A 27,514-nucleotide genomic window follows, 5' to 3' on the forward strand; every position below is an offset into this window, starting at 1 on the left:
TCACGTGACGTGGACGTCGTAAATCAAACATGTCTGCCCAGTGTCTACGTTCATTTTCGAGAGAGTCAGTGAGGGGTTTGTTCTGCCTTTTTGTTGACATTTTACGTTAAGGCAGCAAGCTGGACGGCGAAATGTTTCAACGTCAGAAGAATTGGATTTCTGACGTGTTGTGGAAACCGAAAAAGGCTCATTCTCTGGAGCAGTTAAGGTGAGCTTAAACCTGTAATGTTTTCGAATTGAGCTGATCGACTTGTGTTTGCATACAATTTGACTAAATACATGACCAGTGAAGTGTTTAAACTTATATTTATTAGTAATTTATAGTTCTTATCTGTTCAGATAAGCGTTACACTTCTCTATTTCCCAGTCTTATGTCAAGTTGTAGCATTGTATATTCTATAAACGTACTTGTCATTTGATTTGTTTTCATATGATTTGTTTTCATTTAGGTATCTCCATTATGTGCTTACTAAGAATTCAACCGTGAATGAGACCAACAGAGGTTTACTTGTGGAAACTCTGCGTTCCATTGCGGAGATTCTCATCTGGGGAGATCAGAATGACAGCAGAGTGTTTGAGTAAGATTTTACTGACATTTACACTGATTTACATTGTTCTTATGTACAGTTAATGTACATAATTATGGCAATAACCTTATTTATAATAATAATAATAATAATAATAATAATAATATAATAATAATAATAATAATAATAATAATAATAATAATAATAATAATAATAATGTTATCATAGTGACTGATTGTGAAATGGTAAGCGGTTATTTTGCCTACAACTTGTTTTGCCAACAGTCAGTTCACTAGTGTCTCACACTGATATGATGAAAGTTGGATAAAACAATTTACAGAAGTCAATGGTAAAGTCACCAGATTCTAACTTTGGTATTACTAAACTATAGGGTGAAAACACTGACTACAGGTATTTCAGAGGTAAAGAGTAACTGCTTTTCCGTCTGATCTACCTACGTTAGCAAAGTTGCTGTTAGTGAAACAACTCATAGGTGAAACAACAGTGTAATCTTGTGAAATAGATTGCACAGCAGACGAGAGATGAGAATGCAGGTTGCAATGCTGAAACATTCTCTCCAGGGGGTTTCATTTGTTGGTCCTTAAAAATATTGGTTACACAGTTTACATTCTGTTAAAACATGTATAATGGCACCTCATGAACTCATGTATTTACAGTTGAGTATATACAATGTTGTGGTTTAAAGTTGTTTTGGTTTGAAATTTTGTAAAGCATTCTCGTGATTTCACTTTTTCCTTTATTTTCTGATTGTGATAATGAATGTACATGTGCACAAAACTGAAAGAAATAAACATTACAGTGGCTTGAAAATGGTCCAACCAAAAACCAATTTTATACCACAACATACATAATGTGCTTAAACCTATATGTATGATGTACATTTATATAAAGTTGTTTAACCTTGTGGCATGCATTCAATTATGCCTACATTCTCAAAGCTACAGCGACAATCTCTTTTTCTTGAAAATTGACTAGGAATTTTATGTAATTTACTATCAGGCATTTTAATAAAGGAAGTAAAGGGAATCTTTTGTAGTCCCAGAATAAATTATCTACAGGGACCTGGCAAACAGTGGATATTGTAGAGATGCCAACCAAAAAAAATGGAAATCAAGGAGATTGCCAATTTTGTCTTCTTAACCCCCCAAAAAAATGTTGGAAAAAGAAAGGCTTTGCTGATTCAACCCCATAATGAGTCAAATATACATGTACCAAAATTGCACCCCTGAAAATGCCAAAAGTCAGCCACAGTAAGTATGAAGTATGTATTTAAGTGTTTTCCTTTTGTATCTGGGAGATTTTGGTGATCCAAACGAGAGCCCAGGAGATTCACAGTCTGTATTTAGAAGACTCCCAGATAATCCAGGAGAGTATATAGATGGTATCCCTATATTTCCATAACAATACTAAAACAAGATGATGGTAGTCACTTGTGGGAATTTGTATTTTAGAGTCAGAACTAAAATGGTCAACACCAAGGAAATATTTATCTCTGTTGAATCAAATAGTTTCTACAAACAGTTGTGGCTGATTTCAGTTTTATATCATAAAATTTCATTGTACAATGTACTTGTGAGGTGTTATATGAATAATTTAAAAAATAGAGGGTTTTTTTGAAATATTAATTAAAAACTGGTGGCAGTATATTTAGCATAATATTACACAGTGCATATTAGTTGCCATGTGGCTATAGCAGTTGGCTTGTTAGTTAAAAAAAATAGGTTACTGAAACATTTGAAAACTATTCTGCTTTCTTTGCTAATAATTGTTATTTGTGAGTAATGTTACATTGTATATCCTATGTACATTGTCCATGTAATTTGATAATTTTCCATTAATGCAATCTATCAGTGGCACATATGTAAAATTTGAATGTAGAAGATTGAATATAATTTTGTGGCTGGGTGAAAAATATGGGCCAAGTAACACCACATGTAGAATTGTATGTGCTTTGTGGTCACTTTGTAGCCTCTGACAGGTGTAGAGGAGGATTATGGGTTCAATTATTGTTGGGAGAACTCAAGATTATTTTTCCAAATTATTTTAAGTCACTGATTGGCTAATATCTTTCTCGCATTTCTACCAAACATTACATTCACCATAGTTTCATTTTTTTACCTTTATTATTTATTTACTTGGTTATTACAAGGGGTGCATACTATTTAGTATAAATATATTTTACATTAAAATACCTACAAACGAGGCAGGAAAGATTAATTGATTCAAGTACTTTAAACAGGACAAAACAATATTAATATTTTTTACTTAATATTCAGTCATCAACATATTTTTCTTTGTTGTTTAGTTTCTTTCTGGAGAAGAGCATGTTGATGTATTTTTTAAAGATGATGAGTCAGAAGTCCAATCAGATTTGTGTTCAGCTGCTGCAGACTCTCAGCATTCTGTTTGAAAACATCAGGAATGAGACATCATTATGTGAGTGTGTAGTACCATAAAGATTTGACTTATTGCCTGGGAGATACAGTAATGCTCAAAGGAAAGTTACCACCCTCTTGTGAGATGAGACTCTTGTATCGTGACGCAAGATTTTTGTCTCAAGAGAACTGAGATAAGAGGTAGTAACTTACTTTTGAGTGGTACTATAATTTACTTTTGGTAGCTCAAGGGAGGGTGCTTCTTGGATAGGGGTCCTTTTTATGGATGGGTTGCTTACGTGTACCTCTTTTTTAACATATGTATCTGAATGTGATACAAAGCAACATATGCTTAAACTTAAGAACTGTTACAAAGGGGATCTGATAGTCATAATGTTCAATAATATGTTCAGATGAGAAAGCAGACTTTGTAATTCATTTATCTACTATTATATGCTGCTTTCTTGAATCTCAATTTCACTTTGGGGGAGGGGGACTTATTGAAAGGGGGCACTTACTGGAATAGGGGCACTACATAAAAAAAGCAACACTCAAGGGGGAGCACTTAATGGAGGAGAGCACTTATTGGAAGGAAGGTCCTATATTGAATCATTACGGTATGCAGCATCTAATTTGGTTCAATTCCTGTTTGGAGAACTCAAAAGAAGAGAGAATTTTACTATGCAACCCTGTACACATATTACTGAAACAAAATAAAAATGTTAAAATTCTCTCAAAAGGTGCAACAAGAACATTATTTTACCTTGTTTATTACTCAAGGTGGCTCTTTTATACTGCGAGAACTTTATTTGCTGGCTAATTACAGTACATGTGTCCCAGTCTGTACAATCCACCCAGTTCAAGGCTGTTGCCTAAGGAAATTTCTAAGGAGCCCTTCGGGCTTCTTCCACCAAAAGTTAGGAGCCCAAGCCACTTTTTTAGGAGCCCAAATAAAATTCTCCGTGGTCAATCCGGGGGGGGGGGGGGGGGTTGGGGAGGTTGAGGAAGATGGCGGGGGGTTAATTGTGGAAATTTTGGGGAGGGGTCCTGCGGCAGAGATTTTCCATGAGACACTAGTATGGTCTAATATCAATCAAATTTTATAAATAAAGCATTTAGCAAAGTGATCAGGTCATGACTGAGAAAGAATACTATTTCTGGTCAAACTCAATTATTGGTGTATCCATGCAGGTGCTGCAGCTTTTTTTATAAAAATTTATATTGCTGCTTTTGTTTTTGAGTTTTGCAATTCTATTTTAAAAAGACGAAATACGTTGTACAAATCATGAAATGCAAGCCACAAATGAAACAAACAAAAATGAAAGAGGCATTTGGGGGGGTTTGAATTTGGCCTCACTGAAATGTGCGTTCCTTCCCCGGGCTTGGGACATTAGTATAACCTAAAGGTGATTTTGAGGCAGCATTACAGCAATATTGGCCACTTCTTTGGAGAAAATAAATTCTTGTATACTGGACGGAGTCGCGACAATTGATTTGATAATTTAAAATATAGAACCCTAGTATGCAAAGAGAATTGCAATGATGTGTTCTTTTTGGTGGCTAGTTACTTGAATTATCCTTTCAGAACCTAAAGAAATTCATTCAGTACATCTAAGTGAAGTTTTCTGAAGTATCAGACAAATATTTAGACACATTTATCTTTTTTCAACTGTAAATATAATGTCAGCAGGATCATCACTCCAATTCCAAAAATATTTGTTATCAAAGTAGTTAATTTGCAACTTGGAATCAGTAAGGCATCAACAGAGACACAATCCATTGGCATACATGATGTACAGTTATTCAATACTGAGCTTGCAATGCATTATAGGGCGATTTTCAAACATGGCTGTTTTCGGCTGTTTCGTGAGCGGATAGAGACTTTGTTGCCGTGCTTTTGCCCAGATTTCTCGTGATAAAAGCAAAACAGGACCAGAGTAGCTGTTGTTTTCCGTTTAATTTATTTTGTGAACGATTTTTTGACCAATTTCATGAGAAGATTGAAGTCATCGGACATATTACATGGGAAACAAAACTCCATGTTTAGGCGCCCACTCGGGCTCCTTGGACAAAACTGTAGTCGCCCGCACTCGTAAGCTAGGCGCCCCAGGCGACCGGGCGCCCGTTAGGCAGCAGCCTTGCAGTTATTCCAGTCTACACTGTGGCTACATGTAATTCGGCTCTTGTGTCTTACCAAGTTATGTGTACAATGTACATGTATATTGAGACTTGTTACTACCCATGCATTATTTTCTAGCATACTGTGAGAACATTTTACCTTGTTTATTACTCAAGGGGGTTCTTTTTATTTTCAGATTATTTGCTATCAAATAACAGTGTCAATTCCATTATTATTCATAAATTCGACTTTTCCGATGAAGAGGTAAGATGTTTGTGTCATACATTTTATTCCTGCTATATTATTATAATCTGTGAAAACAATGTAAGTTTGAGTTCTACTTCTAAAATTGTGTGTTTTTGTTATGTTCAGGTGTTAGCGTATTATATTTCATTTCTGAAGACATTATCTCTCAAGCTTAACAGACACACTGTTCACTTTTTCTTCAATGAGGTGAGTGAATCACGTCATTTCCAAGTCTCCTACATTTAGACTACATGTAAATTAATTTTATGATGACATCGATGGTTGATTATTGAGACAATAGTTATTGAGTAAATCCTTTTGTTAAGAAATACTTGCCAAGACCCAGGCAGCTTTCCAAGTTTCAACCTATATTTTTTTGGCCAGGAGGAAATAATAAGCTTATTCAATTAGATCAATTAGTTGGTATTATTAAGTCAGTGAGAAAAAGCCAATATGAAGGCCTCCTGTGGCTATTGCTTCCTTGGGATCCAAGAGAACCCTGCCAGACAAATCCAGACTTTCAAGGGAATGTACATGTAAAAGAGCTGTTCACTAACCTCATATTTAAATTCTTTTAGTTCAAGGTTGGACCAAGCATCCCACTTGAGTGTACATGTCGTTAAATTAAAACAAGTTTTTGTTAGTATTACATTCTATTAAATATATGTCTGAATTTTTGAAAAATGTTTCAATTTCAACATCACAAGCCTGCAGCTTTTCCAGGAAATACACATGCAGGCTTTTTCAATCAATCAATTAATCAATCAAAGGTAGCTCTTCACTGCTCAGCCAACTCACCCATGACCCGTTTATTTAATCAAAAACGCCTTAAGTACTATGTGATCTACCCCACCCTGCTGGTTAAGGCCCCTTTGGGCCCGACTTGGTAGCAGATGGTAGCCAGGGCTCTTTGGGACAGTCCTCCTTGATAGCAAGCCCACCAGATTTTGAAGCACCGCAGAGGTGTTCATCACCGGCAGTCAGGCAAAAAGGATTTACACCATTTTGACACCTTTTTCATAAATTCAGACATATAGATATATCTAAGCAATATAATTCACAATTTTGTCTTGTTGTGTAGCACAAGAATGATTTCCCATTATATACTGAAGCTATCAAGTTCTTCAACCATTCTGAGAGCATGGTTAGAATAGCAGTCAGGACACTCACCTTGAATGTCTACAGAGGTGAGTATTTTCGATAAAAACATATCTGCCATATTCCAGACCCCCACCTCCCAAAGCTTCTAGCAAGATTAGTGAATGCAAACAAGTGAACTAAAAATTGTGCATCATTAAATTTTTTTAACAAAAGTTTTAATTAGGTCAGCAAAAGAAAACCATGGTCATGTATAAAAGTGTTATTAATAAAACAAAATTACAAATTACTTTTGGCACACATGAAAGAAAGATATATTAAAATGTTATCCTCATGACATGGAAAGAGTATACATTGTTTATTGACCTACCAAAAAGTTACATTGAACACTGTGATCATGCCAAACATTTTCACAGTTGATACCAGTAATGACCACAGAAATTATCCACCCAAATTTAAATGACTATGAGTAATGTAACAGTCACTGCTAACAGTAAATTCTTCCTTAGCTTTATATTAGGCTGGTGTTTTTAAATTAGTGCTATTAAATTTACAAGTACAAAAAATGCCAAGTTTTTTTTTCTCAGTTATGCACTTATTCTCCTGATAACTGTTATCTCTTATGTCTTGTAGCAACTGTCAGAAGATATTTTTTTTACTTAATTACAGTTGGAGATAAGAACATGCTCAGCTTTATCCGTGACAAGACAGCAGATCCATACTTTTGGAACCTGGTGTGGTTTATTGGCAATCATGCTATTGAACTTGATAACTGTGTCCTAAAAGAGTCTCAGTAAGCTTTTTCTCATTTTCTTATGTGACTACAAATTGATTACAGAACTTTACTATTTGACAAATTATGATCATGGTGATTATTGTGATATACAGTGTAATTATTACAGAGACACTGTATCACCAAAATATCGTAAGAACAAAGCATGGGCTGATGGTATTAGACAAATGTCACAGTATTGTACTGTTAAGGGTGACTGAACTAGAGGGAGCAGAACATTTATAGAAGATTTTTGAGAAAAATAATGTAGTCCCTTTCCAAATTCATCTTAGGAAGTCCTCAGGCCATCTTTGGAAATCTCTGTGAACTCATTTGGCCATGTTCCAAAATCTTTAGAAATTGTGTGGTTTGTCTTTGAGTTGTACCTGTTCGGCATTTAAAACTCTACCCATCACCTCTGGTACATGAAGTTTCCCACAGGTAATCTTCAGGGAATCTTTCAGGGGGTGATTTTGCCCTTGATAAACAACAACAGCAATAATCTTTATTTTCAGTCATCTTAAAATTACATGTTATTTGGCCCACGGATAGCAAGTGCTAATCTTGGTGGGCCATTAATCGCTTATGCATATAACTAGATAACATTAATAATGAATGGAATGAATAATGGCCTATTGCAAAATTAATTAGGTACATGTCAGTAATAGACCTTTCGAGCATTCCAAAAGACAACGACATTGAGTCAAGGTCAGGGTGGGCAAAAATACAGCAAACATATGAAAACGTTCTCCCCAACCTCGTTCCGGTACTATTGTTTGTACACTCTGATGCAGAATGCGGGAAAGGTCTATTGGGTCAGGCTCTACAGTGATACTGTTACACAATTTTAGTTTATTCACTGTTTATTATTAAAGGCTGTCTTTCTAAACAATCTGAGGTTTTGCCTGTGTATCTTTAGCCACCTGAAGTGCGACAGACTGAAGGACTTGGTTGCGGAGCATTTAGATCATCTGCACTACCTTCATGATATCCTGTCACTTAATATCCAAGATGTAAACGATGTGTTAACTGGACATTTCATCAACCGTCTATTGATTCCTCTATACATCTACTCCCTGGTTCGAAAAAGACCTGATATGGAGCAGGTAAATGATCGTACGTGTTCAGTCTACTTAAACCTACATTTGTATGAAACATAAGGCGGCCATTAAGTCACAATTCAGGGCCAAAGGTGCAAACCATGCAGCAGTACCACTTCCATGTAAAGTGTGTACAGTATATATGATGTTCTATTTTGCTCATTTCATATGCAATGTAGACATCTTTAACTTGAAACATGATGGATTGTCTGTTTTTAAAATTTTGAAAGGTTTTCACCTAGTACAATTTGTCCATTGTGTTGATTAGTACTAAGTTTTATGATCCATTAATTTTAGAGGGGGAGTAATGCTATGCAGCAGATAAACTGCTATCCACTGGATAAGTGTTGGGAAACAAACTGCACTATACATGTAGTTATTTATCTGATTGAGAGCATTACCCATCCCTTGAACAACTGGGGCCAGATGAACTGTATGTTATTGATCTCGACAATAATTTTCTTACTCCTCTTTTCAAGGAAACTCCTCGACTTGGCGTGATGGTGGCTTTATTCCTTCTTTCCCAAGTAAGTAATAACAATAACCAGGGTCCGAAATTAACTTTTTTCGGCAGGCGCCAACTGGTGACTGAAATTTTTTTCGCAGTTGCCATATGGAAAAATGTGGTCGCCAAAAAGTGTCAATAAAATTTTTCCTTCACAGCGAAAAACAAACCAAAATTTTTGGGCTTGCTGGCAAAATATTTGCATTTGATGAAATCAGGAATCAAACCAGTGCAGAAATCATCTTTTGACCACTTTGACAGATCTGCATTTCCACCGTTTGACACCCACAGAATATCTAAATCTTCATCTAATTTCTTCACAAATGTTTCGTCTCCACTTTGTAATAAATTACGGAAAGATTTCACAACATCTTTGGACACCACATCGCCTGAATAAATATTCATGGCGAAAGAACGCATGGGGCCTCCTTTGCTCCCGCAATACGTTATGTTATGGGAAACTGCTGAAAAAACGTGGCGGCGAAGCTCCGCACTGATCGCAGCTATAAAATGTGTGGTAGATTTATGATAACAGGAAAATCGGTTTTATACTTTAAAAGCAGCGGCAAGGTAAAAAGGAAGTGACCAATTGGCGGGCGGCTTTGAATTTTATTTTAATCGATTTGGCTGAAAATCAAAGTTCTTGTTTGTGCAATTATCGTAGCATGAAATAGTTAATCGCCCGCTGGCGACCAGTGGTAAGATTCTGGTTGCCAGTGCAAAATGTTTAGTCGCATTGGCGACCAGGAAAGCGCAATTTCAGACCCTGATAACAAGGACTTTATCGAACATCCCCATGTTAGTACCTATCTGCCCATCCTTGTCCATCTGTCCATCTGTTTCCCTTAACAGTCCTTACACTCTGAATGTCTCAAGCCATGTTGTTACTATGGTTGTGTGCTCCACATCCATGCTCTTATCCTACCCAACTCTCCAGACAGTGAATGAGAATTTTGTGACTTGTGAATGAATGTTTCTTATACTTTTCAGATACTTTTGATCATGTCCCATCCTCCACTAGTCTCTAGCCTGGTTGATGTTCTTGTTAATGGTGATGAAGTTGCCTCAGAAGGAACCCCTGAGGATTCTCCATTACCGCTAAGAAAGGTGAGATGTTCTTGTTATTTATTGTTCAATATCCTTTAGATCTCTCTTTCAACTTTTTTTCATCTTGGGAATACTAGCTTTTGTGTCAAAGTGTTGAATTTATTAAGCCACAAACATTTTGAACATAAAAAGTTATTTTTAAATGTTTTAATTGTTCTAGAATAGTTGTTAATATTTATAAATAAGAAGAACACGAGTTCATATTTTTGTAAATATAATTATATTGCATGTTTCAGAAGGTCGTTGACAATTTTGGTCTTTGATATGGTTTTGATCTATCTTTTTCAGTGTCCAAAAGCTGATAGGCAGAAATGTTTTTAAATATTTTTTCAGTCTGTTTATCTGGTTGACAACATCTCCTTAGTTGATGACGGGTTTTGTTATTCATGCTGTCTACAGTATCCACAGGTCACACTTTTTACTAAATGTCAGATTTGTGAAAAGAGTTGAGGTTTGAGTCTGTTGAATATCATTACATGGCATTCCTGTGCTTGATTTTATGCAAAAATGCAAAAAGAATAGTTTCGTTTCAGTTGAGTCCGATTGCATTTTTAGCGATAGCTTAATCACTTGGTTTGACAAATTTTCATTCTTGATAATGATGCTAGATGGATCGAAATGTCGAAGTTAGTTACCATTACTTTTGATATTTTGTTCATTTCATTTTTAACGAAGTGAATCTTAATTTTTCCAGGCATGTTCTGTTAGCAGTTCAGCTGCTAGTGTTAGAACTTTCCAAAGACCTGAAGAAACCCTGGAGGAGTCTTTAGTTGCCCGTGGAGTCAACACAGAGGGGTACTCTTTCCTTGGCAGGACATCATCTTTGGGTCCTTTGTCTAGAGGAAGATCTTTACATGTGGCAAACTCCAAGTTTTATGTTAAAGGTATGATTTCTTCTTCAAACCAGTGAAATGTCATGTACATGACTGTATAGTGTAATTTATTCTGTAGTTTTAGAAAATTTAATTTTTCAGCTTTCACTACTGGTGAAATAGAGCAGTTTTCAATTGAGGGTCGAAAGTAATCAGGCAATTACTGTGACTTTGTTTTTGGCTTCACCGTGGTTTGAGATTGGCTGAGTAGTCTAATACATGTGTAGTAGGTAATTTGTTTAATTTTGGCTTTATTACACTCAACTGAAAACCGCTCTAGGGTGCATCGTAAAATACATGCCCAGTGGTACAGGTGGGTGTGTAGAGTTTGGTGTAAATTTGTAACCAGCACTGCTATCATACAGCTGGCACAAGTGGTTCAATTTAGAGGATGGATATACGTATCTATGTCTAGTGGAGAGAGCACAGTTTGTTTTGTGAGCACTTATTCAATGGATAGTAAGAGTTCTCAAGTAGATCATTATCCAACCTTTGAACAGCCCAAGCCAGTACCCCTGTGTAGTGACTTGTTTCCATGGTACTGACTTTGTATGATGTAAGCATTAACTATATGTGCCAACCTCTTTATTGATGGTAAAATGTTACATGTAACATCTCTGTGTACTGCTATTTAAAATTAACATTGCTAATATTAAAGGTTAACATTTATTTGTTAAAACATTTTACTAATGCAAGTCTAAATACAGTTCTAATGTTGCAATACCTAATATACATTATCTTTAGAGTTAGATATTCATTTTGATTAGTGTTTTAGAAAAGGCTAAAAAAAGCATTTTAATGTACAAATGAAGATTGTAACAAACTAATTTAAGCCAATAATTTGACTTGACTAATGCAATTTATTTTCTCTTGGCTTACACTGTATAATGCTTCAGATTAATGGCTTGTTATGATAACCTCTCCTCATATAACAATCTACTAAATTTATTATCAATAAATAGTCAAACAAATCTTTGGTTCCATCTGCAAGCAAGTGAAACACTTTGCTCATTATAAACTGCAGACCTAGGGCTTACCAGAGTTTGCAAGAATGAGAAAAAAAAACCTTGGGAAAGGATTTTTGATGTGGTGGGAAAACATCTGGGATTTTTGTGCAAATATAGAAGAACTGGAACAGAATGTATGATTTAGCTTAATTGGACTTACAAAACAGTCCATTTATTACAATGTGTTGTTCCAGAAAATGCCCCTGCCCCTCCCTTTAAGGGTTGTTTTGGCTTGACCCTCCAGCCCCTCTGGAAATCCCAATTTACCCGTATACTTTTCTTTAAAAACTTGGCTTTTGACCCCCCCCCCCCCCCCCCTCCTCCTCCTCCTTGGAATTTCCAATAATCTCTTCTCCCATTAGCCTGGGTGGGTATGGATATTTTCTTTAACAGCACAGTTCTGGTAAATTGGTTTGCAAAAAGGAGTAACTACGCATATAAAATTCAGTATCAGACCTGGATAGAAGGGAGACATGTACATGTACAGTATATTTAGATCTCAACGTCAGTTGCTTTGATTATGTCATGCTTGCATGAGCAGGATACCGTCCTCGGCTGATTTGAACAAGATTAAAGGCTTCCAATAAATTACCTGATTTTGGAAAATTTTGCTCTGTTACTCTGTCTTCATAAAATTTTGTACATCTATATATCCTTGCTTCTCACTTGGAAAGTATATCCAATACAAGGTTGCAGCATTTGTTAAGTCACATTTTTGCCTCACATCAGACAACAACAGGAAACAGGTTGATGATAGAGAGCTTGCTTCTGCCAAGCAACGAACTAGTGGTGAAAAGAGAAGTACCCCTAAAAAAGATGGTAGGTATAGAGACACGTGGATTGGGGGATTAATTTATGAAGAAGTAGAAACGTTGTTCGTAGTAAATTCTCTCAGCTTAAAGCTTGCTAATAAACAACCAATTATTGGTTGTTTAGTGGCAAACTTTGAACGGAGAGAATTACAACGCCTAGAACAACACAATAAAAGGCTTTGTGAATAGTCATGCAACTGGTCAGGTTCCTACTAGTTTGGGAGAGAATTACAGTAGAACCATTTTACCACATTTTAGTTAATTAAATCTGATTGTGTCATAGCTCAGTGACTACATTAATGAAAGAGCACTGAAATAGCAACATTTGCTCATTAGAACTTGTTCTAACAAATTAATTCACGCTAGCCTTTTTCGCGTGGTTTTGTCATTGTGAAGTTCTTTGGGCTCTGTTTAAATAAAGGATATGTCTGTCTGACTGTCTGTCTGTCTGTCTGTCTGTCTGTCTGTATGTATGTGATGGTTGTTGGTACTGTAGTTGTTGTGGTAGCCGTGTGTGTGGTGAGCACTGTGTTACTGATAGCTGTTGCTGGCATTGCATATGTAGTGTAAGTTACAGTGTATGGTGCTTGTGTCTTTAGTGGTGGTTGTATCTGTCGTGATGGATGTGGCCCTCACGAGAACAATCACCACAACGGACACCTCGTATGAAACCTCCATAATGCGTGGTAGCAGTTTACCGCCTGCTAATCCAGTGTACATATTTGGAGAAAACAATCCAGCATTACATGTGCATCTAAAGAGTGAAACGCAAGTGTCAATGGCCATCTGTCGTAGAAGTTTTCTTTCTTCTTTCATCTTCTGCCTAGCCTGCGTGCATACGTCTCCTATTTCCTTACGCGTGAAAGGAAATAGTAAATGTCAACAAAGAGGCTATTTTCTGCCCTGAAAAAGTCGTGACAGGATTCAACGTAGAAAATCATCTGCAGCGAGGGTGGTACCGACGTTCTGTTGTCACCTTAATACAAAATTGTAGCGATTGTTGCCGTGAAGCCTTAAATGTTTATCAAGGCACATGCTAGATTTGTGCACAGTAGTTGAAAAGAGCTTTCAAATCCTGAATTATTTTATTCTACCCAATATAACCAAATTAGATATCGACAAATAATTTTGAAAGACTTAATTTAAGGTGTAGCAGTGCACTGGGTCTCTTAAACTATTAACTCTCTTTAGATTTGACTGATTGTAAATACACGTAAATGTTAATCGATAGTCACTGTGATAGTAACGGAACAAATAATTATAGGACATTAAACCTCTGTACGTGGTATAAGATTATGTAGGCTTAACAATTCTACATCTAAAAACGTTAAGCAATAGCCTACCTTGAAGTTAAGGTTACCCATAATCTGCAATGTTAATAGCGTAAAATTATTACGCAACTAAGTTATTTCAGAGGGCCAATAACTAAAACCAACCAATCAGATTACTCCATTGCCGATCCAATATCCTCTAAGTGTTGAACCGGGCACTGTCACGAATGATCCCGCACGATCACTCTTTTGGTAGTCTTGTGGCTTGGGTTTCCTAAAGAACTTTCTTTCATATAAAAGATTCCCTTTCTTTTTCTTCCAACTCTCTTTCCCATTTGTTTTATTTAACATCGGACGAGAGTATAAGGCTAGTCAGCTCCCAGTCAGAATTGCGCGCTTGAAGTTTGGGGTGTTTATCCAGTCCGGGATCGTGGCATTTTATCCTAAACATTTTCAGTAGTGTAATAAATCTCTTATTAACAAAGCCTGCACGGTCCGTATTGTCGAGATCTCGGGCCCATTTTTGAGTTATTTTTTTGTAAAAATAAAATACCTCTTAGTCGGCGCGTCGGGTATGTTATGGACGGGTCAATGGATGAGTGAGTGAGTGAGTGAGAGATGTATGTATGTCACACCAATCAGATTGGATCTACTATAAACAGCCAATCAAATTTCTCGTTGTAAAGGTAAATGGTATGTGAGAAGATCTGATCCAGATAGAGTTCAGAACGGCCATATTTATTCTTCTGTAAAAGAGGAGAAAGTATTCATATATTGGGTTTACTTCGACATTTTCTGTGGGTTAGGCTGAGGATTTTAGTTATGAACGAGATGAGCCTTGAGGTTTGAAACAGTTCGTGAGTTAGTAGTATGCAAATGGAACGAGATAATTTCATTTTTAGTTACAAAGGTAACTGGATACTTTTGTTTTTCACAAGGAGTAAATTCAATTAGAGGTCACGAATCGTCGCTTCTAGTTGTTAGGACATGCTTTAGAGAAGACGAGATTATTTAGATTTGAAACAGTTCTAACGCTTAATAGTAAGTGCAGGTAACGAGTGTTTTGCTCTTGTTGCATGCAAATGTAACGAGATGTTTTTATTTTTTAGTTACAAAAGGTAATTTGACACTCTTGTTTCTCACAAGGGAGTAAATTCAATTAGAGCTGACGAATCGTCACCACTATTTCCCACGAGATGTTTGCTATCTTTAGTTACAAATGGTAACTTAACACTTTTGTTTTTTATATGGAAGTAAATTCAGTTAGAGCTGACAAATTATCGCTTATTGTTTCTAGGGTTTTAAACAAAAAAGAAGCTTTCATTTCTGGGCGGTTTTTACGTCTCTTCAGTAGCAGTTTAATAGTTTTAATTGACGACATTCATTTCAGTCCAATATTTTTAAAGGTAAAAATTATGAAAACTGCCGAAATGTTCTTTGAAGACTGCGTGACGCCAAGTTAAAGTGCAATTTAATTAAATCAGACTTGCAACGTGTCAGAGAGGGTTTTTTTCTCTTTCTTTCTATTTTCGGTGAAGTAGTGTTGTGTTGCGTAAAAAGGGTAAACTTACGACTCGTATAAAATGCGAAAAGGTCTCTTATTCAACTTGAGTATTTTTGAGGAAGAATTCCTCTTGGGGGTTGGAAGGGCTATGTGATCGGTGAGTGAGGGAGTTATGCATGTGCGCGTGTCACACCAATCACAGCGTGGGTTGTATCAAAGAACGAATCAAATTGCCTGTTGGAACTGAAATAAGATGGTATCTACATTAATCTGGAGACGTGTCAGATTACTGTAGTTTGTTCAGTCAAACATTTTATGGCTTACTATTTAGCTATCTCACCATGACAGATGTAGCATCGCATGTACATCATAAATTCCCAGTTTCTTTCTTGCTGTACATCGCAACCGAAAACACTTGTCAAATTAACCAAATCATTACTGTAAACAGCTCCGTGAATGTTCCTATCTCCGACACTTAACAAAAAAATTAACTCTTGCACGCCTTGCGTGCCTATGTTTCCAATATGGCCCTCGTGCTTGGTTAATACGATATACGTATTGATAATGGTACGAATGGAAGTGCAATGTAAGGATTTACACTACTAGTTGTATTTGAAATTCTCTCAAAATATTATGCGAAGGTTTACGCGAGTGTAGTTGTAAAGAATTTTAAAATGCGAGTTGTGTAAATCCTTCATTTCTCGACCTTTTATGCCACTCCTCATTTATTGCTTGAATGAGTAGATTGAGAATATGCACACATTAATTTGCAGTTAAGGGCAAATTAAAGATTAGTGCCGATAAATTTTCTCGTTTCCCAGCTTGCTCTCAGTCAATCACAATAAAGAATGGTTAACCTGTAATATGTAGAGATTTCTTAACAGATTTAGAGTTGACTACTTCACAATGGTCATTACACATGTCGTTACAAATTAATGAAGACTCATTGCTAACAACACTCCTCACTGTTTGTTCCTGTTTCAGTTGACTTAAGTCCTGTCCAGGTTCCTCTCATTCAGACTCCGCTGGGACAGAATGATAGCGAGTCAGATACAGACTCGTCGTCTGGTTTTTCCACCCCTGTCGCCTCTTCCGGTGAGATTACCAAGGAAGAAACAACAACGGAAAAACGTTCAACAAACAGTGAGTTACACTGCAATAATATTTGCAGGGATATTTATTGATCTTGAGCAATTCGTATGAGATATTTTACTGTATTTTACTTTATTAATATTATATGAGGTCAATACTGGCGTTATGATTGGTTCTTTCTTGGTCGGGATGTTTCCATACTGACCGTTTCCATGGACACGATGTTACACCGTGTATTTTTTCCTTTTGAAACCTGGAAAATTTGAGGTCCAAGTGCCACATAATAAACTAACCTAACTAGCTCGAGCTCTACTGGGGAATATTGGCCGTCAGTTGCTTTTGTAAGGACCGAACGAAGCGAGGTCCATACAAAAACGACCTCGGGCCAATATTTCCCAGCACAGCCCTCGCGCTTGGTTAGTTAAAAGTTAATATTTTATCATCCAAAGCCACCCAGGAAACAGAGCCTTTTTTACTAAACTTTCATTTATAAAAGAGGCTGTACTCATAGGATGCATCCAAAGCATAAGCAAACAAACAAACAAACAAACAAACAAACAGTAATTTACATTGAATATACTTGTATATTTGTAACTTCCAATTTTCATGTACTGGAATTCTTTTTGATGATGAGCAATTTATGTATATTTTCCTTTAGTTGACCTTAGGAAAAAAAAAAAAAGGGGCATAACAAGGGGTAGGAATTACTGAAATAGTATGACAAAATATAAACGATATAAAATGCTCATAATGTTGCAATGTCTTTCTTTCCTTTTTGTAGTTCAAAATACAGTGGCTGAAAAAGATCCAGCAGAAGAGATCAAGGTATTTCTTTGTTTGAACTCGTTTTGAAAGTGATCTTTACAGCCAGGGAAGCTAAGCTAAACAGCTGAATAAAAGCTAAAAGACCAGCCATCTATGGACCATTCGAGCTCTTGTGGCTTAAATTCAAAACTTGAGCCGGTTTAGCGAAACACTGACTGTTTTCTTTTCATTTCAGAGCGTAATTCAAAGGCCCAAAGAATTTCAGCGTGACAGGTAAACACTTTCCCCCCCTCTCCCCTCCCTTACAGTTTAATTCTTCTCCTTGTACGTATGGCTGAATTTATGAAAACGGTGCTGATGAAAAGTTCGTTCTTTTGCACGAAGTGAGCTACACTCCTTAATTTTATGACTCCTAGAAGCTAGAAAATCACTCGAAGTGATAATCAAAATGCTGCATGAGCAAAACTCGTGAATACAAAAGGTGAATGAAGTCCGGAGCTCCCGTCTATCGGCTACTGATTATGTATATAATTTTGTCTTTGATTTTTATGCTGTTTTGATTATGAGATACGTAGTAGTTCCCAAAGTAACCAAGAGCACGAAAAAGGAAGATAAGAGCGTGGAGGAAAAAGCAAGATTGACCTTTTTTGAATTTTTGTATCACCTACTTGTTTTTGGGGAGAAAAAGACGTTTAGACCGAGTGACGAAAATGATTACAAGTGATTGATACCGTTTTCATAAATTCAGACATACATTTTTTAAGTCTTTCATTTCTTATAGTACTAGATAGGTTTTCAATTGAGTGTTGAAAGTCATCAGGCAATTACTTTTGTTTTGGTTTTACTACGGTTTGAGATTGGCTGGTAGTGTAATTGGTAAGTAATTGGTTTGGTTTGGTTTCACGACACTCTAAAACCACTCTGTTGTATGCTGAACTCCTTAGTACTGAGTGAGACTTAATTGCAGCCCTTGTAATTGTTGTTAAGAAAAGTACTTATCATTGTTTCTGTTTTTGTATTTCCTACATCTAGTATGTTTCTTGAAGCCATACAAGAGAGTCTAGATTGTAGCAATAATGACGAGGAGGCGCTGTTTGCGATTTGCTTATTGTGTGCTGCTATCTGTAACGATGGTAAGAAGATACTTTTAGTTAATTAGGCTCCGTCCACACTACTCCGGAGAAATTTGAAAATGCAGCTTACGGTTAGGCCTACCGTCCACAATAATCCGTCACGAAAACGGAGCTTCTCGAAAACTCTCCTCAAACCGCAGGAATTTGAAAACGCCGGCTTTGCGATTTTATAGCGTGGACGAAAAACATTTTGAAAACGGAGCTTTTCCAGAACAATGACATCACGATAATCATGTGATTTCGTTGACCGAGTTTGCCTCGAATACAAATACAAAATAACCGGTGATTGTTGCGTTTTCAAATTTCTCCAGCGTAATGTCGTCGAAAAACATTTGACGCGTTTTTCAGATGAAAACCGCGTTTTTCAGATGAAAAACGCGGTTTTCAGATTTCCCCGGTGTCTTGTGGACGGGACCTAATTTAACTCCAGACGTGAAGGATTCCTCCTGCAGGGTCTAATTGTTGCTTTGAACATTAAACAGGTAACAGTCAAAAAACAGTTTTCTGGACTAACGCGGAGTGTGTTTTGAACAGGAAACATATCGCCGACATTACAAAGACACGTGTGCGATTTTAAGGGGTCAGCTATGCAAAGCGTAACACATATACAATCCGGTTATATTCCCAAGAAGAAAATCACCAGCTAACTGGTATCTTCGTGTTGTTCCGATAAATTTCCAGAATAAGCAGCTAAATAAATGAATGCAATAAGTAATGAATTTTTATTATGTTTTTTTTTAGGTGTGGATAAAAACTTGCTTGAATCAATAGGAATTTCCTCGGCTAAGGTTTGTATCAGCGAGGAGTATCGTTGTCAAGCTTTTTCTAGATATACTTGTCTTGACTTAGTCGTAAAATGTTTTATTATTCTTTTCTGTCTCAGACAAAAGTGCCGTACAACGAGAATTTAGTAGAAAATCTTATCAGAGTTCTGGAACTTGGTTACCGAAATGGTAAGTGCACTTTTCATGTTTTCACTTTTTCAGTTGTTGTAAAAAGTAAAGAGAGTAGTTATGGGAATCTTTTTCAAGCCGAAGGACAAAATAGTAAAGGTTATGCCACACCTGTTCTAGTGGGACCTCATTTCTCCATCATCCTCCGCTGACAAGTGTATTTATTTCCTAGGGAGTCAAGTACGCGTGGTAACATTGGAGATGCTTATAATACTGCTCAAGGAACTGATCATGTACACTGAGGATAATACAAGACATAGCTACCTTAATGACAGACATCTAGCCCTCATCGAGGTACGAAACGCTGAAAAAAGGCGGATATCTTTCATGCCTTTGTGAAGGTCCTCAGTTCACTTTGTAGTAGCTCCTCTTGATGTATCGGTAGTTGTTTACAAGCCAGCAATTAATTTCGCTCGTAAGGCGATCTGCTCGAATCTGCCACGGTTGTTGTTTATCATTTAACACGTTACGGGGAAACCCCGTACAGGGTATTGTCACAAACAGACCAATTAGGAGCAAAGAGGATTGTGACTTGGCTTCCTCGCTTTTTTCCCGCGCTTTTGGCCAGGGGCTTGTTGCTGCTTTGAGTTCAAGTTGATTTATGGCGTTGTTCGCGAGAAATTAGTTCAATTTGTTAATGTTATTATATTGAGTTTAGTTTTATAATAATGATTAGAAACCGCTGAAGCTCACAAACATTAGGGGAAAGGTGGAAAGGTAACCTCTCTTCCGTCTCTTTTTCAGAACGTACGCGAGGCCAGCACGCTGCAGTTAAGACATTATTATAAGGTAAACATAATACTGTGAGTTTTTTTTCAATCTTTTCTTCCTTTTGTAAAATTGATGCAAATTCTGAAAACATTTTAATGTCGACAACTACACACGCCAAACATTGAGTTGTTTCTACACTTCCAACCAGTTTGTGGTTAGAGTTCAAGACCAGACCTTCGTTGCTCTCTGTGCACAATACTTAACATAAGCAATTGATCCTTTAAATACACTTGACGGCTCTCCACTCATCTGAATTGTTAGGGTATCCTCACAAAATGTTGGCAGAGGTTGGTATCCTTTGAATTACTAGCATTACATCCCGGGGGAGTAGCATTACTCCTAATAAATTCGGGGTGTCGAGGACTGGAACAGGCTTCACCTTACGTCACTGATTAACCAGGCGTAACCTCTTCACACGTAACATAAGTTTGTCTTACTTAACAGGAAGATGAGATTTTCCTGGACATGTTTGAAGATGAATACCGACAAACAAAGGTGAGAGTTTGAAGTAGATGAATCACTTGTTTTGTGCGAATATTGAATGTGCAGGCACAGCAATATGACGATCCTGAGACGATTTTGAGAGTTGAGTTTTCCATTTCTAAAGCCCTGGCCAAACGGACTCGCAAGTAGATCCAAGTAGGTCTACTTGGTCAGGCCTTGCGTGCACTTGCGTGGACTTGCGATGACTTGCGCTCACTTTGATCAAGATCAAATTTGCACGCAAGTCGACGCAAGCTTTTCACCGTTTGGCGTCAATGCAAGTTGAGTGACATCCATTAACCTAGTATTAGCTAATGAAATATAGATTATGTCTGCCTTGAAATGTTTTTTTTTTTGCGACTTGCGTGTACTTTCGAGGAAACTTGCGAGTCCGTTTGGCCACCCAGCGCAAGTCTCTACGCAAGTTCAACTTGCGGCTGCTTACGACTACGTGCGAGCCCATTTGGCCAGGGCTTAAGTAATCGCTGGTTCATCTAGCCAGTGGTGATTTTCGTATTCTCGCCACCTAACTGCCATGCAGAAGTAAGAAACATAATGTATCATTTATTAATAAATATAGTTGTTTAATGTCAGGTGAAGCCGCCCAACCTGCAACATTTGATGATGGACGCTGCGCTGCTCCTGCCGCTCACGGGAACTCCGCTGACCGGAATTGAGTTTTACAAGCGCCTGCCGTGTGGAGAAGTGGAGCACACTCGAAGGGTAAGTCGCGCGTGTGTTTGTCATTTCTTGTTTTCTTCATACAGTAAGAGTCCTGTCTGAGCCTGCGGTTTCGCGAGAGGGTTCTTAGCAACGTGACATGACGTATCCCTATCATGTCTAGCTAAAGTGATAATGTAACTTTCAAATTTACCCACGAGTCCAGTCGTGTGATTGGATAGTAAGCAAATGTTGGGAGAACTGATGTCCATTCCTAGTAGACATTTCTTACCAGGAGATTACTTCCGGAGTTGTGATAAAATTTGCCTTGGCTCTTGTTCTGTTTTGTGTGAGGCAGAACACGTTACTTCGGAACACAGTTCTCTGTTTATCTCGCTTGATATAGTTATACTACAAGCATAACCGTTGGCACTGACTTGCTTTCTAGGCGATCCGTGTGTTCCTGTTAATGAGGGACCTTTGCCTTGCATTGCTGGAACAGACAGAACAGCAGCTGCCTCTATCCAAAGTTGAAAACTCTGTTCATTTGGAAGATGTCCTGGATCTGAGTAAGTGCAGCAGAAACTGAAACGAGTTCATTTGATGGTCTTTGCTTAGTCGTGAATGGTCTTGTTAAGGCTGGGAAGAAATTTTTTTGACAGTTTAAGTGAACATCATATTTTTGTGTGGTTTCAGACAACAGTGACTTGATAGCTTGCACTGTGAAGACAGAAGACAAGTAAGTGTCTTGTTTCATTCGTATACATTGGTTTAACTGTCTAAGAGCTGTAGATTTGAGTATCTGTTTACAGGTTTAGTCTGCGAATCCATCTGTCTCTCTCTCACTCTCTGTAGTAGTTTGTGTGGCAAATCAAAAAAATAAAATAAAAAATAAAATAAAACAGTTAATTCTATATAGTTATACTTGGAAATTTTCTACATCGGGAATCGTGTTATGTGAGTCAAAATTTGGTCAGGTGTCTTTTTAGAAATGGCCGGTTCTAGGACGTTTGTTCATAATGTTCCGTTTTAAGTGCCATTCCCTTTGCAGCTCTGTTTTTACTTGTAATGGCTTTACTTTGGTCTCAGAGGTTTATGTAATGTTCAGAGCGTGAATGTGACTTGATTTTTGTCATGCGGTTATTTGACAGGCAGCAGCGCCGTTTCCTGGTCATAGACGAGGCTCAGTTTATACTGGTTGAACCAGACACAACCAAGTTAGGTTGGGGCGTGGTCAAGTTTGTCGCTAGGCTTCAGGTAACAAGCCTGTCAAGTCATACAATTCTTGCTGTTCATTCTGCATTACTTTATCGTGATAGTTACTACTGCATTACTACTACATTGCATTGTTACAGTTCACGAACAGCAAATGTTCAGCCTTTTTGCTATTTGCGACATCCGTACTGTTCACTGTTGACGCGCAATACATGTTTCTTCAGAAATGCTAATTACCAAAGTAAGGTCGACAATTACCGATTTATCTTGAACTTCGACGAACAAGAATCTACAAGCGTTTCTTTGAAAGTTGTTTACGGATACATACTTGAAGGCCGACAAACCAAAAGTACAGGTCTCACTGGACATTTTTCAGTGTACGACATGTCAGTGGTTTCTTTCGAGACTCGATCTACGTCTATTGCTTTCCTGACGACAACAAAACTGTTGTTGCTGGTTTCACTTGCTTGTTAATGTATCACAACAGTTTCTTTAGAAACTAACTCTTCCCAGAGCGTCGGTAACGATAAATTAAGAGTGTCTTCCAGTCACCCGTCGCCAGCTTTTGCAAAGATTTCTAAACAAATAGAAATAGGAACCTTTCTGGTCCTCTCTCAAAACGAACCAAGTGTTGCATGAACTTGGACATTGACACAACAGTAGTCTCTTTAGAAACTCGACGTCCCTAAATGGTACATCAAGTGCTACTTACAAATGCCAGCAGACCCCTAAGTCATCTTCATAAATCAAGTGCAATGTGATAACACTCGCTGTTTCTTTTGGGTGGTAGGATGTGGAGACTGCCCCTGATAAGGAAGACAGTCGCTCGTTATTCATCACCATTCATCAACCCAGCTCAGCTCGAAGTCTTACCAAGGTCCGCTCCCGTCCTATCCTGTCCGCTAAATTCATATTTGATGACTACATTCGCTGCATGTCTGCCAAACAGCGCCTCCAAAGGCGGCGTACAATGCTCAGGCAACATAAGCTGCACTGCATAGCACAGCTGCTGGAGCTACCAGCCATGGCCTCCCCTCCGTCCCACTATTACTCTATAACCCCACCAGCTTATGTCAACCTGGGCCCTGGGCAACTTGAGTCACCAACAGACTCTCTAACTGAGCCCACAGACGAAGAATTTGATCGGCACGCGTCCCTCGAAGCGCACGCGCAATCATCTGATGATACGTCACAGGACTCTGTCCAGGCCTCGCTCGCCGGAGCCATGGCCACACCCGAACAGTGTTTGTCTCCGATGCACGGACAGGGTCGACGCACGACTTCTCAAGCTGAGGCGCTGGCTAGCGTCTTGGAACAGTCACCTCCGGCTGTCAAAACAACCAATCGGTCTACGTCGGTAGAGGAGGCAACGGAAGCTATAGAAATGGAACTAACCAACGCTGTAGCTCAAGCTGTCCAAGAAAATGACTCCACTGGCGATTCTACTCCTGTGGAACGCCTATCCCGCCCGCATTCCATGGAAAATCTGCCGCATATAACTGCTAGGAGAAATCCTGTGTCCCTTTCGGCCCCATCCACACCCCGTGGGGAAAGGCGCTCCTGTCCGCCTATTAAAGTCGACGAAGTGGACAGCCTAGTAAGGTTAAACACTCAGAACTCTATGTCTGAGCCCGCGATATTTCTGTCTGGTCAGTGGGATTCCTCTCCCGCGCAAGCCAATAAACAAGTGGAAAGAAAACCGAAAAAGACTGGAAGCAAGAAAGGCGCACAACGAGTCAAGGGAAGACAAAGAAAGAGATGAACACAGATTAATATTATTTTTAAAATATAATTAGTAATAAGTTGTAATTATTATTGACGCTGCCGACAGAAAATTGTCACTTTTCTGAAAATACCAGAGATATTTATAACAAACAGCATGCAGTGTGTCGAAATTGAATTTATTCTCCTATCAGGAGGAAGGTGAAATAATTTTTTTTAAACTGACTTTAAATGCCTGATAGGTGTATGTTAATTGTATTAATTAATCCTCTTAGACACCACAGGGAAGATATCTTGACCAAGAAGTAATTTCTCCCCGGAAGATTTTAAGAAATGTATTGGAAGAGTAAGGAGAATATGGTCGCGCGAATACACGGATTAGACTTTAAATGAAAAGGTTTGAAACCGAACACGAATGCACGGGTTAGATTATAAATGAAAAGGTTTGGAACCGAACGGCTGCGTTTTATTGGCCACTGTCAGAACTGTGGACCTCCTCGAGGTATCCGTAACGCAATGTTTTTATTCAGTTTAAGTTTTGTTAATAGAAAAATTGTTTAGGGTATTAATTAGACAATTAGGAGGAGATGAGGTTCTAGGCGAAAGTCTAGTTAAAAAAATTAGTTGTACATCTTGAATTAATAGATACTGTATGAAATGAAGAAACCATGACAAATAGATCAACACGAAACCGATTGGTAATAACGCAGGCCACGATGGTTTGTCTCCTACAATGTTATACTATGGGCTACCTGTTCTGAAAATAAAAACTGAAGGACACCAATCAAATAGGATTAAAATTTTACTTATCTCATAATGAAAATCTCTCTCCTACCGAGACTTGCCTTACTATGGTATAACAAACAAGGAAGCTGAAGAATGTTGAATTTCTTCTCGATACGGGAAGCTTTAGGTTACTGCTCTGATTGGTAATGAATGTATGTGGTGGCTGTACTATGAGGTCCCCAAAAGTCCGTCACAGAGGATGTGAATGAAGAAAATTAGGAATGTTAATGGGTGTGTTAACCCTAAAATTTTGTTTTTGTATTTATATAGCTGTTTAATACTATATAAATTTAAAGTTGCTCAAATATAGCCAAGCTCATTTCTTGTGCGTAATTTGAGAAAGTCGCCACCTTGGACTGCGCCATTTCATCCATGACGTCACTAAGTGATTTACTTTAATTCACGTGGCCACATCTATGAAATTCTTCGTCTTTGATTCTAGTGACTTTCTTCATCAAATCAGTTGTTAACTGTGAGAGAATGGTTTGCCAAACCCCTCAATGTAATTTCATGCCAAAGAGAAAATAATTTACATAGTTTTCTAATGTCGCCAACTTCTCTTGGCTCTATTTTCATCGCTCCCCCGAGTCCGGTCTAAGTGAGGAGCGCGGCCTCCTTTTCCGAACAGCGGCTGGTACTATTAATCTTCCCCAGCGATGTTTTACACTGGGATAATTGCCCGACACCAATACTTTGTTTTCATCCTTTACAAGCAGGGTTTCTGTGTCGAATTTGCAGGATCTTTGGGATCTTCATCTCAACGTAGTTTGCGACCTGCCTAATCCCTATTATTCAAAGGAAAATTAATCTTAAACGCCCCTGCCCAGTAAGTGAAGCACATTCCAAGTCAGTAAAAATTTATCGGCGTAGTTTTCAGCGCTCTTCGACCCTGAGACTGAGAACTTTCTTTGTCGAGTCTCAGTCGACAAATATACTATAAGGAAATCTCGTCTGAGTCATGGAGCTCCTATTCGAAACTTTGTCTGCCAGAGGTCAAACAATGCTAACATCTAATGTAAATGAGATATTCAAAAGTCAAAATTCTACTTTTTTTCGGTTCCCAAGTCACTCTTTATTGAGTTTATAAACAATCTTTGGTGCTTACCACTTTACTCCAAAACGCTGGATTTTTTTTGGGAATAGGCCAATCACGATATATTAACATTCCAGGCTTGAGGGAATAAAGCAAAAGAAATCACATTGAGGTTAAGGGATGAATTTCTTTTGCCTTCTTCCAACAAGCGTCGGAGCCAATGTAGCATTTTAATTATTTATTCATTTGCCCAATTCAGTTACACATGTGATCAAAAAAGTGCGTCGAAAATGACAAATTGAATGCAACTGAATAATCATCAGAAAGAATCTCTTCGGAATTTTTGGACTTCTACCGAAGTGTTCCTTTCGGTACCCCGTTGGAAACACCCCCGAACGCTTCCGAAACATTTGTATGATCAATCAACTTTTTCTGTTCTTTTTATGGACAAGGACGAAGCTTTTGTAGGCAAAGATGGGGAATTGTACACGGCGTTTAGAATAGTGCTCATAAAAGAGTGTACCGAAACTTTATTTACCCGAACAAAGTTACAACTTCGTCAAAAATGTCGAGGAAGCCATGCTAGTGTGATCTGTAGTTAAATGGAGTGTCCACAATTATTCAGACACCTAAATAAAGTTCATTCATTCATTCATTCATTCATTCATTCATTCATTCATTCATTCATTCATTCATTCATTCATTCATTCATTCATTCATTCATTCATTCATTCATTCATTCATTCATTCATTCATTCATTCATTCATTCATTCATTCATTCATTCATTCATTCATTCATTCATTCATTCATTCATTCATTCATTCATTCATTCATTCATTCATTCATTCATTCATTCATTCATTCATTCATTCATTCATTCATTCATTCATTCATTCATTCATTCATTCATTCATTCATTCATTCATTCATTCCACGTGTAACAGTCAAACTGCCTGATTACAACCTGAAGAAACTGAATAGGACGAGGTGCGACACACCTGCTGTAACGATAGTTACGTTTTATGTCACGCCACGAAACCACCCTTGCTTTCCGCTTGAGTTCAGATGGACCCCAAAGGTACCATATATTTATTAATTTAAGACCATTCAACACAACTAGTGAAACAAGATCAGGGGAAGTCACAGTGAAGAGGTTGTCACATATAAATACTTCGCAACTCAAGCTCTAAAAGTAGGTTAGTCTTAATTGATTGTTTTATTGAGTTAACCCGTTTTTGACGTTTTTAAGTAATTGCATTTTAATATCTGAAGTCGACGCCATTTAAACAGAGAGCAAAATAATTGAAGAAGCCATGTTGGTGCGCTCTGTGGCTATTGAAGTTTGCTCTCTAATGCTTCATTACTGCAATTAATTGCTTGTTTGGTTGATTCGTTTCAATCTAACTGTAACAGGAATAAACAGGATACTATTTTTTTCCTTTAGGCCGCCCGCTGCGCAAATACGATTGACTTGTCATGAAACATGTTTTCATTTGTTCTGTTCCTTGCGGTGTTCTTTGATTTTACCTGTTCAACTCCGTGGCGGCAAGCTGCTAATGAAAA

General features: G+C 37.8%; 2 protein-coding genes across 3 annotated transcripts in view; both read left to right on the forward strand.

Moving 5' to 3' along the window:
* On the forward strand, positions 1–25,221 carry LOC110046053 (protein CLEC16A-like). 2 transcript variants are annotated; one of them, XM_089290182.1, is made up of 26 exons: positions 2–208; positions 450–578; positions 2,854–2,984; positions 5,239–5,306; positions 5,415–5,495; positions 6,370–6,475; positions 7,056–7,179; positions 8,078–8,264; positions 8,738–8,785; positions 9,754–9,870; positions 10,565–10,754; positions 12,479–12,568; positions 16,321–16,479; positions 17,210–17,253; positions 17,429–17,466; positions 18,226–18,326; positions 19,068–19,114; positions 19,210–19,279; positions 19,452–19,573; positions 20,024–20,068; positions 20,495–20,545; positions 21,128–21,256; positions 21,642–21,762; positions 21,890–21,932; positions 22,345–22,450; positions 23,199–25,221. In XM_089290182.1, exons 1-26 carry the CDS (start codon positions 132–134, stop codon positions 24,168–24,170), a joined length of 3,396 nt encoding a protein of 1,131 aa, XP_089146308.1. In that variant the 5' UTR covers positions 2–131; the 3' UTR covers positions 24,171–25,221. The 2 variants fall into 2 exon arrangements, with proteins under 2 accessions (XP_089146309.1, XP_089146308.1); XM_089290183.1 differs by lacking the exon at positions 12,479–12,568 and having other exon boundaries at positions 1–208.
* A 1,578-nt stretch (positions 25,222–26,799) lies between these two features.
* Positions 26,800–27,514, forward strand: part of LOC110046085 (meprin A subunit beta-like) — a 10,993-nt gene continuing 10,278 nt past the window's right edge. The window contains exon 1 of the mRNA XM_020751757.2: positions 26,800–27,514. This exon is cut by the window's right edge and continues 2 nt beyond it. Coding sequence (XP_020607416.2) covers positions 27,435–27,514 — 80 coding nt within the window. The 5' untranslated portion in view covers positions 26,800–27,434.

Source organism: Orbicella faveolata, unplaced genomic scaffold (genome assembly GCF_042242905.1).
Source record: "Orbicella faveolata isolate gen_17 unplaced genomic scaffold, um_ofav_v1 contig_2, whole genome shotgun sequence".
In the NCBI taxonomy this organism is placed as follows: Eukaryota; Metazoa; Cnidaria; class Anthozoa; order Scleractinia; family Merulinidae; genus Orbicella; species Orbicella faveolata.

What these genes read in the sequence shown, in the direction of transcription:
- LOC110046053 (XM_089290182.1), top strand. Translation starts at nt 132, where the DNA reads ATGTTTCAACGTCAGAAGAATTGGATTTCTGACGTGTTGTGGAAACCG. An exon ending in AAAGACCTGATATGGAGCAG is followed by an intron (nt 8,265 to 8,737) that starts GTAAATGATCGT and finishes CCTCTTTTCAAG; the next exon opens with GAAACTCCTCGACTTGGCGT. An exon ending in ATGAATACCGACAAACAAAG is followed by an intron (nt 20,546 to 21,127) that starts GTGAGAGTTTGA and finishes GTTTAATGTCAG; the next exon opens with GTGAAGCCGCCCAACCTGCA.